Here is a 13,652-nt window from a genome sequence, read left to right as displayed (position 1 = left end):
ACGTGGGGAAGAGGACTTGCATTTCCAACACACTCTGTAATCCTAGAAGCTCAGGAAAGGGCTGGACCCTAAGGGTGCCTTTAGAGTAGGGACAAGGGAGGGGTTGCTGGATGCAGGGGTGACAGGGAGCCCTCAAGTAAGACGTGGGCAGTATTGAGTTGGTGTCCATATGAAGACCAGAGCCTCAGGATTGTCAATGGAATTTTTTTGTCTCTGCTGGTGATGGTGAGGGTGGAAGAGATGTAAAATCCTTGGGATGATCTGGACTTGCACTTGGGAAGGCTCAGAGAGTGACGCCTGCTTTTGCTCAGCCAGAGGAAATGCAGAAACCTGCAGATTTTAAGGAGTCTCCATTCCAGGATGCTCCTAAGTCAGTGAAACTGAGCCTCAGGTCATCACACTCAGCTGGGGGTGGCAAACCCCAGCCTGGGTCTCCTGAACCAGATTCCACCTCTATCGGACAAGTTGTCCCAGCCCTGCTGGTTGCTGACCCCCGACTTGGACCAGGGGATTCTAGCCCTCTTAGTGAGAGGGCAGGAGTGGGAAGCTTAGGAGCCCTGAGACAAGGCAGAGTGGCTGAGGAGGAATGGACCTGCCCTGGCCTCCCCTCACTCCTTTTTATAGCTCTAGACCCAACACTCTGCTTTCTCTCTGTAGCCCTGGATTTCTTCTTCTGTGAAATGGGAAGAAGAAACAGTGTCCTTTGGCGAGGAGTCCTGTGGAAGTACCCAGAGCTCTCTCCAGGAAAGATGCAAGTCTGGCCACAGGGTCCCTGGAGCACAGAGCCGTTCTGCAGCCACGTCTGTGCCTGGGTTCTTGGCAGCATCTGGGTGGGCACAGAGCTCTGGGCATGTAACCTAGAAAGGTGGGGCCTGCTCTGGGAGCCAAAGTGGGCCCGCCCAGTGGTGGTTAGGGAGAGGACACACTTCCTGTAAGAAGACGGATCTTCCACGTTGCAGCTCAGGCCCGGGGTTTACTGCCAATTACTGAAGTCCCGGCAACTTTGGGCTTTTGTCAGATGCTGTAAGCTCATACCTTCTGTACCAGCCTCAAACATACAGCAAAATGCCACACGATCACACACAGAGACATAGCTATATGCAGCCACACACCGTGTGGTTAAATGAGCAACTGTGAACATAAATAACTGCATGACAGATGTGGTTACTGACACTGACGTGACTGACACACTAACCATTATATTTTCAGAAAAAGACACAAAGACAACTGTATACATGTTTAAACGTGTGTGTGTGCAGCATGAGCTGTACCCCGACGTGCAAAGCTATAAACGTAGCAAACAGCTGCACTTACGTGTCCAGACGGGTTGTGACATAGACGTCATCCCACAAAGACAAATAGACAAATTATATTGGGTTGGCCCAGAAGTTCGTTCGGGCTCCCATGATAGCTTCTTTGGAAAAACCTGAATGACCTTTTCCATCAGCCCAGTCGTCTGACTGGCATACACACAGCAGCTCCCCATCTGAACTGGAGATACTGCTGGCTGCATGTCCCATCCATGCATGCAGAAAGACATGCCTGGCAACATTTGCCCACGGCATTGTGAGTCCAGCTACAACTGGCGCGCAGGGCTGTTCTCCAGCTTGACCCAGTTATGTATACAGTGTGACATACACAGGCACACACCCAGTGGTGAGCTGAAACTGGCTTCATGCTAATTGTTGAACTTTCAGGGATTTGGCAAGCCAGTTGTTAAATACAGCGATTGTTTTTAACATTAAACTATATGCTTACAATTAAATTATGTTAAAAACTAATGTCTAAAATACTCCAGAGTCATCACTTTCTTATTATTTTATTACTTTTTTCTGTCATCTATGGTCTGGAGGCTATTTATTATACTGTATTGTATCAATATGGGGCTTCCCTGATAGCTCAGTTGGTAAAGAATCCGCCTGCAATGCAGGAGACCCCGGTTCAATTCCTGGGTCGGGAAGATTCCCCTGGAGAAGGGATAGGGTGCCCACTCCAGTATTCTTGGGCTTCCCTGATGGCTCAGACGGTAAAGAATCCACCTGCAATGCAGAAGACCTGGGTTCGATCCCTGGGTTGGGAAGATCCCTTAAAGGAGGGCGTGGCAACCCACTCCAGTATTTTTGCCTGGAGAATCCCCATGGACAGAGGAGCCTGGTGTGCTACAGTCCATGGGGGCACAAAGAGTCAGACATGACTGAGAGACTAAGTACAGCACAGCACATCAGTGTGGTCTCTATCACTCATTTCTTCCCAATGTCTCCTTCAATTCAGTGACAGCATGCTCTAGCTTGACATTACTGTAGGGAGAATATTGACTCCACGGAAATTGACAGACACTACAAATCAATTTTTTCTTTTGAGAACCTGCTGTTAAACATTGACCAACATACCACTGCGCTTACCCATGTTGATATTTCAGGACTGCACACGTCTCACCAGACCTATGTCCATACCTACTTGCACGGTTGTATAGTGGGTCAAACCCAAAAGGTTTGAATCCTAGCTCAGTTCCTTATAACATTGAGCAAATTCACTTCTGTTTCTTGGATTTCTCTTCTGTGAAAATGGATCTTGATTCTTTAAAAATGAGAATAGTAATAAGACCTATCTTACAGAATCATTTTGAGAGTCAGAGGAGATCATGCATGTAAAATACTTAGAACCGTGCCCAGCAGATAATAAGCCTTTAATTAGTGGTACCTGCAGAGTTATATGCCTGCAAGTTCACATGCACACACATCCACAAGTCATTCCTCTGAAACATACTATGAACCCAAGTTCTAAGGGAGACTGAGGACTGACAGAGGGCAGTTGGGGGATGTGACCCAGGAAGCGTGGTAGGGTAGGGGTTGGCAGCTGGCGCTGCACAGTGGGGCCAGGGCACAGTGCATACAGGACACAGTCAGCTGCTGCTTCCCAGGGACCTGATCTCAGGACAGGAGGCTGGGCTGGTTTCTAGGAAGTGGGTGGAAAGATAGAGAAGACCGAAAGAGGACAGGGGTATTTCAGGGCCTGGCAACCAACAGGTTTTCACCTGCATCTCTTTTCTTCTCCTCCCTCTTCCCCTTCCCACCTCTGCTTTCTGCTTTATACATTCACTCAGGGAGCACTGGGTTGTGTGCTAAAGCCAGAGGTGTCAGAGATTACACAGTCCTCTCTACCCAAGAGAAAAAAAAGTACAAATCTTCACAAAAACTCAAATGTTCCCAGCAGCTTTATTTGTAGCAGCCCCAAATTGGAAACTACCTAATGGTCCCATTCACAGGTACATGGATCAACAAACTGTGGTCTCTGCCTACAATGGCAAACAACCCAGTAATAAAAAGGAACTGTGGCTCTGTGCAGCATTGTGCATGGAGCCTCAGCATGATAACACTGAGTGAAGAAGCCAGACAAAAAGTCCATTACAGTCACATTCGGTGAATTCCTTAAAAATGCAAGAAAGTAGAATAGTGGTGCCTGGGGTTGGGGGTGCAGAGAGGGATAGATTACCAAGGGGCGCAAGGAAAATGTCGGGGATGCTATGTTTGTTTTGGGCTGCGCTGTACAGCTTGCAGGATCTTATTTCCCCAGCCAGGAATTGAACCCATGTCCCCTGCAGTAGAAGCGCAGAGTCCTAACCCCTGAACCACCAGGGAACTCCCTGACTGTGTTCTTATCTTGATTGTGGCGATAGCTTCGTGGATGTACACATTATATCAAAACTCACCAAATTGTAGCTTACAATATGTGCGGTTTATTGTATGTCAATTATACCCCAATAAAGCTGTTTTAGAAAAAATAAAAGCTGCAGTCTTCAACCTACAGAATGTCACAGTTGGGAAGTGAAGGGAGGCAGATACAGACATGAAAGAAGAGGCAGTCAGCCGTGAGGTCATTCACTTTAGAGGAAGAGATGGGGAAGGAGAGACATGCCCAGTGGAAGAACAGCAGAATCAGGGGGCCGGGGGTCAGGGTGAGTGGGTAGGGCTGGACCCTGCTCAGACGGGCCGGAACCCAGATGGGTGGCAGGAGGTAGAGTCAGAGAGCTGGTTTGGGGCAGAAGCTGGTCCCTCTCTCCTCCTCCTCTTCCTCACCTCTCCTTTGGCTGCTTGTCTGTCTGGATCTGTCACTGAACAACCTCCTTCCTTACCTCCTGCCGCCCTCCGTCCCACCAAGACTGCACAGTGGTCAGAGAGGGCCTGGGCAGACGCCACAGGCCTCAGCCCTCACCTTGTGGCCTCCCACAGGAAGGGGCCCTGGACCTCCTGAAGAAGCTCGACAACTGGCAGATGTCCATCCAGCTGCTCCAGGTGGGTGGCGATGGGCAGCCCCCAGGGCAGTGCTGGCCGCAGAAGGGCAACCTTGTGTAGGAAGGAAAGACCCTCATGGGGGCACCCTCCCAGGAGGGTGTCTGGGAGGGATTTCTGAAGGGAAGGCAGCAGGGGGGATCTTGAGGTACTCCAGGCGTGGGAACAGAAGCCTGCAGATGGCAACGGAAGCTTTCTAAGCTCTTGGGGCCCTCTGGGTCTGGGGACAAGGCTGACCCGCTTTCTTTGAACCTCCAAGTTCCCAAGACCTGAGGTCTGTGGGATCCAGGAGGCCAGCGTCTCGGGGAGAGGTGAAAGCCCCCCTGTTTTGTATCTTCTCTGTGTTACCCATGTGGCCTCCAAAACTCTACCAGAAGCTCTTGGCCCTGAAAAGTTAGCACATACCCAAGCTGTAAAGTAGCCAGAGTTGTGTCTTAGGCTGAAATTTGAACTCCAGGACACCAGAGGCAGAGAACAGGGAGGAGTCCTGAGCACCAGTCAGGCCTGTGGCCGCCACCACCACCATCCCAGCTTTACTTCAAAGCTGCAGTTACCCCTGCAGGCAGAGGGCCAGGCCTTGGGCACTGACCTCACTCAGGACGGCAGGTCCGTTATAAAATCAGGGTGATAACCTCAGCCACAGTTCCGGGCTGAAGCCCTGGGGAGCCTGGGCCAGGGCAAGGGGGTGGGTGCCCTGGAGCAGGTCTTGCCAACCAGAATAGCCAGTCCGGCATGTCCTGATTCCTGGGCTGGCTCCTGACCTTCTCCCTTTGCAGACCACCAGAATCGGAGTCGCCGTGAACGGGGTCCGCAAGCACTGCTCCAACAAGGAGGTGGTGGCCGTGGCCAAAGTCCTCATCCGGAACTGGAAGCGGCTGCTGGGTGAGGGGGAGGGTCCCCGGGGCCGAGTGTTTCTCCCCGCACCTGGGTGCTGGCTACAGCAGGTACCCAGAGTATGGCTGTTGAAAGACTCAGTTACGACCCCCAGTGGGAGTGCCAGGGTTTGTCTGCTCCACAAACGTGGGGTTTGTAGATGGGTGAGTTTTCGTGTCCGTGTCCCTATGAGTGTATTTCTGTGTGCTTCGTGTGTGTGTACGCACCTGTATACACACTTTGGTGTGTGGAGATGTCTTTCTGTCCCCATGCGTGAGCTTGAGCTTGCACTCACATATGCACAGTTTGTGTATAAATGTGCATTTGTTGGGAGGGGGTGAGGCTGCCCCAGTCCCTGCCCTTCGCTCCTTTCTCCCCCGAAGTCTTCAATTTGGCTGAGACAGCGAGTTGAAGAACAATGTCATGATTCTGTTTTTAGACTCCCCAGCAACCCCCAAAGGAGAAAAAGGAGAGGAAAGAGTAAAAGCCAAGAAGAAGGAAAAAAGGCTGGACTGTTCGGATTGGAAGCCAGAGACAAGTCTTTCTCCACCAAGGAAAAAACGGGTGGAAGAGCCCAAAGACAGGTACGTTACTTGTTCTGGGATGGCGAGAAGGGGGTTGACCCTCAACACGTCCTCTGACAGCACTTCTGTTTATATACCGTCTTTTCGTCTTCACACACCAGGAGGTGGGAATTGTTATTTCCCTCTACAGTGCCCCCTCTGGGGGCCTTGTTGGCCCCGCCAGACTGACTCATGAGATGCAAATAGGCCATCCCTGGCGGGGCTTCACCTCCAAGGATGCAGGGACAGGAGATGCAGTGTGCCAGCAGGGCAGCTTCTCATCACCAAGACTTCTCATAGGGCAGTGGTCCCCAACCTTTGTTGGCACCAGGGGCCGGTGTCGTGGAAGACAGTTTTTCCATGGGTGGTGGGGTAGCAGGAGGGGAGAGGAGGATGGTTTCCGGATGATGCAAGCACATTGCATTTATTGTGCACTTTTATTTCCATTATTGTTACATCAGCTCTACCTCAGGTCATCAGTCCTTCGATCCTACAGGTTGGGGACCCTTGTCATAGGGACCAGGCTGTGTCCAGAGCTAACCTCCTGCCCACCCGGATGACATTCCCAGGTGCAAAGAATGAGACCACCAAGGGCGGGAACTCGTACCACGTCCTCCAATTGATAATCCCATAAACCAGGTCTCCAGGATTCCAGCAAGGGCAATGACCAGTTACAAGATTCGCAGCACTTCGGGTAGCCCCAAACTGCGGTTTTTCCATATATCACTGATAGTTCTTTCATAATCCTTTCCCATCTAGACACAGTTTGTTGAGGTCCTTTAATGGACTGGAACCTGGTGGTCCGGAGTCGACCGATGAGAAAGCAAAGGAGAGAGAAAGGGGCTGATGTTCCTTGGTTTACGCAGAAAGCCAATAGAGGCCCTGCTCGGGGCCTGCTCTGTTCACGAAGGCCTCAGGCGCCCTCTCGATGGGGTGAGGGCACAGAGCGCCTTCTCGTAGCAGCCCGGGCAGGAAAGGGAAGCCAGAGAGCCTCTGCACTCCAGGAATTAGCCTGAAAAAGAGAGAGAGAGAGAAAGCGAGACAGGGGACCAAAGCTCTGATGGAGCAAAGGCGTTTTAATCAACATGGTGTGCGCATATATACTGTAGTTATTCTCAGCAAAGATAAAGATTAAAATTCCAGACTTACAAAACATAGGCGATCCATATTAAAGAGAGTTGTAAATAATCACTTTTACCATATGGTCATAAAAAGGAAGAGGGTACTTATCACCGTATAGAAAAACTAACAAAGGAAATGCCTGGATTCCTCAGCCCCGGGAGAGGCTTGCCTCTCCTCTTAATTCCTGAATATTCAGGAATTAATAAGGAACAGAGGATTCCCGACAGATCCAAAACAGCACACAGGAAGCCTCCTGTTAGATGCTTCCTGACAACAGTTTACCAATCAGGGCTCATTTGCTCCAGAGGAATACAGCTGACAGTCCACCTTCATCAGGGTTCCAGGTGAATGGGACTGGGAACTTACTTGTCCACAGAGAAGGAGTGTTTTGCTGGCTTTTTAGTCAGAATCGCCCTCAGCGATAAGGAAGTTGAAGACTGGGGAGCAGGGCCTTTCCCAGGGTCACACAGCCATTATGTGACAGAGTGGGAGCCCCATCTTTGTCAGAGCCCCAGACCTCTGCTGAGGTCTCAGCTCTGTGTCTGTTCCCCCTTGCCCACCCCTGCCAGGGTCTCCAAAAATGCATGACTTTTTAAAAATACTTATTTGTTTAACTATGCTGGGTCTTCATTGCAGTGTGTGGGATCTAGTTCCCTGGCCAGGATTTGAACCCAAGGCCTCTGCTTTGGGACCAACGCGTCTTAGCCACTGGACCACCAGACAAGTCCCAATGGATGACTTGCTGATAGACCCAAATGGCCTTATCCATGACAGTAGATAAAAGCCTTCATGGACGCATTAGTCGGTCCCACCTATTCCCTACATGACTAGTCAGATCACTTAATTCCTTCAGGAGAAGGTCATCTAATAGATAAGGGGATGAGACTAGATGACACTGAACAGTAACCGACGGTACTAAGTAGTTACAGACAATACGACTTGTGATATACCAACATTTTAAACTTCTGAAAATTGTATTTATTTAATTAATTAATTTTCGGCTACACTGGGTCTATCGCGGTGCGTGGGCTTTCTCTACTTGCAGCACGTGGGGGCAACCCTCTGGTTATGGTGCTGGGGCTTCTCACTGTGGTGGCCTCTCCTTGCAGGACACAGGCTCTAGGCACACGGGCTTCAGAAGCTGCAGCTCTCAGGTGCAGGCTTAGCAGCTGTGGCACATGGGCTTAGTTGCTCTGGTCCCAGTCTTCTGAAACCAGGGATTGAACCCATGGCCCCCGCATTGGCAGGTGGATTCTTAACCAGTGGACTACCAGGGAAACCCTATGACATATTTTTATCACCCTTGTTTATCTTTTGAAAGTCCTATTATTCTGGGACTTCCCTGGTGGTCCAGTGGTTGAGAATCTGCCTTGTAATGCGGAGCACTTGGGTTCGATCCCTGGTCCGGGTACTAAGATTCCGCATGCCTCAGGGCAGCTAAGCCTGTGCACCACAAGTACTGAGTTCAAGCTCTGGAATCCACAACCCGCAACTACTGAGCACGTGTGTTGCAACTCCTGAAGCCCTTGTGCCATAGAGCTTATGCTCCGCAGCAAGAGAAGCCACCACAATGAGAAGCCTGCACACTGCAACTAGAGAGTAGCCCCTGCCCGCCTCGACTGGAGAAAGCCCACGCCCAGCAACAAAGACCCCATATAACCAAAAATAAATAAAGAAATCTGTTGTAAAAATAATGGAAAATATTTTAAAAGTATGAAAAAAATCACATTCCCACCACGCAAAAATTATCACTACTAATATTTTGGTATATGTTTTTCTCTGTTTTCTATAGTTGTCATCAATTCTGTAGTCTGGTTTTTAAGATGCAGTACTTGTCACCTGGTTCTGGAATCTTCTGAATGTTTTATTCCTTTCATTCTGCTAATTTTTCAGTTGTATCCCACTTGGAGAAATCCTCGTTGGCATTTAATGTTTCCCATGGTGTGTTTGCTTTTCCCAAAGGGATTAAAAGTTTGGCCTCCAGGGGTCCTGTGATCCCACGTGCATAGCATGGAGTGAGCATTTCCTGAGCACTGCCAGGCCCAGCTGTGCCAGTGCTATCCCCTGTGGGAAATTCATGCTGGTCAAGCCATGTCTGGAGCACCTGTTTGGTTCTGAAAGTGAAAGTGTTAGTTGCTCCGTTGTGTCTGACTCTTTGTGACCCTATAGACTGTAGCCCGCCAGGCTCCTCTGTCCATGGAATTCTCCAGGCAAGAATACTGGAGTGGGTTATCATTCCCTTCTCCAGGGGAATCTTCCCGACCCAGGGATCGAATTTGGGTCTCCTTCATTGCAGGCAGATTCTTCACCATCTAAGCTACCAGGGAAGTTTGGTTCTGAGTACCTTGGCAAATAAATGACGGACCAGGATCTTATGACATCCAGTTGAAAGACTAGAGGCTGAAGTGTTGGGCAAGGAGAGCAAATGGGATATGGGACTAGTCTGTGGAACAGGGAGTATAGACATCTGGGTACAGATGGCAGCTTGAGCACGGGTGTTTCCTTTTGCTCCATCCCCAAATCCCACCAAATGATCAGCAAAGGGATTTCCTTTAAAGGCCTACTGAGACAATAGGTTTGGGTGAGGAGACAGTTGGAAAGCAGAAAGCAAATTTCTGGGCTGAACTTAATCACTTACATCCTTAGACTCTGAGATTCACTATTGTGAGCTGAAAAATGAACGTCATTATCTCATTATATATAAAGTTTACGTGCAGTACTCATTTCCTCAGTCGTGTCAGACTCTTCATGACCCCCATGGAAGAAGCCCACCAGGCTTCTCAGTCCATGGAATTCTCCAGTCTGGAATACTGGATGGGTTGCCATTTCCTTCAGGGGATCTTCCCAACCCAGGGGTCAAACCCACATCTCCTGCGTTGGCAGGCAGATTCTTTATCACTGAGCCACCTGGGAAGCCCTAAAATTTATATAACTGTAAGTAAGTGATAAGTGAAGTCGCTCAGTCATGTCCGACTCTCTGCGACCCCATGAACTGTAGCCTCCCAGGCTCCTCTGTTCATGGGATTTTCCAGGCAAGGGTACTGGAGTGGGTTGCCATTCCCTATATGTGTATATATGTATATATCCTCCTAGGCTTTTTCCTGTGCATCTACCCATGAAATACTTATTGTATTAATAAAATGGAATTAAACTTCATATACTATTTTGTAGCCTTTTCACATCATATATTTATTCCAGCAGTGAGTCACATTTAGAGTAAAAAGTTTAGAAGGTCAAACACAAGAAAATAACAGAAATGATCACTGTTAACATCTTGATGTGTATCTTTCTCATCTTTTTAAGAACATATGTATATATATATATAGAGAGAGAGTTATATTTTCTTAGAAAATTAGAATCACACTATAATACTGTTTTATAACCAGCATTTTACGTTTAATAGCATCCTGGGGTGTTAAATTGTTGATGCCAGCTCACTTTTCACAGCTGGGGCTATGAGATGAAGTTGTCTCCGTGGCTGAGCAGAGAGTGGGGTGGTTGTCCCCGTACCTTGCTGGGAGAATCCAGTGGACAGGGGTCCTATTTCAGTTCCGTTGGTGAAGTTCCTTTCTTTTTAATTTTCTTAATTGACTATTATCATATATAAACACTGTGACCACATTACTAAAATTTAAAAGAAGAATTAAAAATATTTCTCCACAATGTGCCACTTCTGAAAAAGGAAGCAGCTGGTATTCTTTTCCTCTTCCCTTCCAGTTCTGATCTAGTTACATAACTTTACCGTTCCTGTAGACACAAGGGACAATTACATCCCTGTTTATTTAACTTTTTGATGCATTCTAGGCATTTTTTTTCATGTTCTTGAATAGTTTTCATAATGATCCTTCGCAAAAATGGCAGAATTTTTCTGGTTTGTTCTAAAAAGCAACGAGGAAAGGCCAGAAAGTGGGGAGTCCCAGGGAGAGGAGAGACTCGTGTCTCCCCTCCTTTCTCCCACTGCAAGAATTTCAGCTCCCAGCTCTGCCTGCACCTGTCCATCCCCGTGGGGCAGTCAGGGGGGAAGCCCACAGAGGAGCTCCCAGGGCCCAGTGTAGGACTGGAGGGGACATGCAAAGGAAGGTCTCTGCCCCTCTCCCTCTCTGCTGCCTCCCCCTGTGTTTAAGCTGGGGCAGAGGTCCACAGGATTGTTAAGAGCTGGCACCTGAAACTTTCTCACCTGCTGTCCCCCAGGCCACGTGGAGGATGAGAAGGGAGCTGGAAATCCATGCAGGAGCCTTATTATTATCTGGAAAAGAAGAAATCAGATCCCTAGGATTAGGGAGCACTGAGGAGTTCTTCGTGGCGGGAACTGCAGTAGGGATGTTAATGATCTAGAGTCTTCCTTCTAGCCAGCCCACCAACACAGGTCCTTTTCCCGGCATTTGACAGCTGAGGGAGCTGCTGCTCAAAGAAGATGACCTGCCCAGGGGCAGGGCTGGGATTACCGCTCACGTCACTGCCCTGTGCTCTGTGCCGTGATCCACCACTCAGCCATGTCCGATTCTTTGCAGTCCCATGGACTGTAGCCCGCCAGACTCTTCTGTCCAGGCAAGAATACTGGAGTGGGTTGTCATTTCCATCCCCACCGGGTCTGCCTGACCCAGGGCTGCTCCTGCATTGGCAGGCAGATTCCTTACCACTACGCCACCTGGGAAGCATGTCACTGCCTCCCTTTTTAGAGTGGTAAATGTCATGTATGTTTGTATGCATGGAGAAAAAGATGCAGAGGGAAGAATCTCAAATGTAAACGATCTTACCTCTGGGGAGGTTTCTATTTCCACATTTAAAAAAAATCATTTCTTTACTGTTTGACTTCACAGCCTTCAGCAACAAATATTTATAGAGCACCTACTCTGTGGCAGGCACTGTTCTGTTCACTTGTGGAGTCACTTAGTCGTGTCCAACTCTTTGCGACCCCATGGACTGTAGCCCACCAGGCTCCTCGGTCCATGGGATTTTCCAGGCAAGAATACTGGAGTGGGTCGCCATTTCCTTCTCCAGGGGGTCTTTCCGATCCAGGGATCGAACCTGAGTCTCCCTCATTGTATGCAGACGCTTTACCGTCTAGAGAAGTCAGTTGAGTTGAGTATATTAGATTGGACTTCCCAGAAGCAAACCCTGAGACGTGGATTTAAGTGCAAGGGCTTTATTTGGGAAGTGATTTCAGGAAATGCAGACAGAGGAGAGAGGAAGTGAGACAGGGAAGGGAGGGGAACCGGCAACAGCGTGTGTTCCTGAGCAGGTTACTGCTCTGAGTGGTGGTGGTTTAATCACTAAGTCGTGGCTCTTGTGACCTGGTGGACTGCAGTCTGCCAGGCTCCTCTGTCTATGGGATTCTCCAGGCAAGCATACTGGAGTGGGTGGCCATTTCCTTCTCCAGGGGATCTTCCCAATCCAAGAATCGAACCCAGGTCTCCTGCATTGTAGGCAGATTCTTTACCAACTGAGCTGCAAGGGAAGCCAGGGTGTAAATCCTGCTGGAGATGGTGGAGGACACACCTCAGTCGATCCACTAGAAGGCCGAGGAGCCTGGAGGACTTGCCCATCTATTCCCATGTGTCTAGTTGAGGGCTGCTTCTGCAGTTGTTAACTCCCCTGTGATTTCTGCCAGTCAGCCTGCTGGCGCTGGCTGACACAAGCAGAGCCCCAGGGGATCTTGGAGAAGGAAGTCCTTGGGTCCCAGTGCATTTGGGAAGAGTCCCCAAGGGATGATGAGGACTTGGCATAGACAGCGTCCACCACAGGGAACAAAGCCCAGCAAATTCTGCTCTTGTGAAATTTACATGGTAGGTTGCTTGGACAACCCCCCCATAAAATAAGTAAGCAAATTATGTGGTCTGTTAGACAGTGACACCTACGCTGGAATTAAAAAGGAGAACCGGGGACTTGCCTGGTGGCCCACTGGTTGACAGTCTGCCTGCCAGTGCAGGAGGCATGGGTATGATCCCTGGCCCAGGAAGATCCCACATGCCCATCCATGCACCACTACAGAGCCCGCAGTCCTAGAGCCTGTGCTCGCTGATGAGAGAAGCCACTGCGGTGAGAAGCCCGCACATTACAACTAGAGAGTAGCCCCTGCTCACTGCATCTAGAGAAAGCCCAAGAGCCGCAGCAAAGACCCAGGGCAGCCGAAAATAAATAAATAAGTGATTTAAAGGGGGAAAAGAGAGACAGCTGGGTAAGTGACATGGGGAACAGGAGTTATAATTTACAAGCAGATTAATATGACAAATTCTATGAAGGGGGGAAATACATTCTATACAATAAAAAGGATGTGTGTAAGTGTGCTCAGTCATGTCTGACTCTTCTTGAGGCCATGGACTGTAGCCCACCCAGGCTCCTCTGCCCATGGAATTTTCCAGGCAAGAATACTGCAGTGGGTTGCTATGTCTTACTCAAGGGATCTTCCCGACCCAGGGTTCTTACCCGAGTCCCTTGCATCTCCTGCATTGGCAGGTGGGTTCTTTACCACTGTGCCACCACTGGAAGCCCCAAAAAGAATGTAGCTACATGTATTTCGTAGAATGGGGGGGGTGATTTTTCATTTCTAATCCCATCACCCTGATATAACTATGGCTTGCATTTGGTTATGGGCTTCCCTCATAGCTCAGTTGGTAAAGAATCCGCCTGCAATGCCGGAGACCCTGGTTCAATTCCTGGGTTGGGAAGATCCACTGGAAAAGGGATAGGCTACCTAATCCAGTATTCTTGGGCTTCCCTGTGGCTCATCTGGTAAAGAATCCACCTGCAATGCAGGAGACCAGGGTTCAATCCCTGGGTTGGGAAGATCCCCTGGAGAAGAGAA

The 13,652-nt window shown here is 49.2% G+C and overlaps 1 protein-coding gene across 1 annotated transcript in view; it reads left to right on the top strand.

Annotated features, from left to right (window-relative positions):
• Positions 1-13,652, top strand: part of TCEA3 (transcription elongation factor A3) — a 51,896-nt gene that overhangs the window by 1,297 nt on the left and 36,947 nt on the right. The window contains exons 2-4 of the mRNA XM_088843467.1: positions 4,230-4,292; positions 5,066-5,171; positions 5,602-5,746. Coding sequence (XP_088699593.1) covers positions 4,230-4,292; positions 5,066-5,171; positions 5,602-5,746 — 314 coding nt within the window. The remainder of the gene's footprint in view (positions 1-4,229; positions 4,293-5,065; positions 5,172-5,601; positions 5,747-13,652) is intronic.

This window comes from Moschus berezovskii, chromosome 2, assembly GCF_049115385.1.
Source record: "Moschus berezovskii isolate FMDL1 chromosome 2, NW_MosBer_1.0, whole genome shotgun sequence".
NCBI lineage: Eukaryota > Metazoa > Chordata > Mammalia > Artiodactyla > Moschidae > Moschus > Moschus berezovskii.
This window is presented reverse-complemented; position numbering and strand designations above follow the sequence as displayed.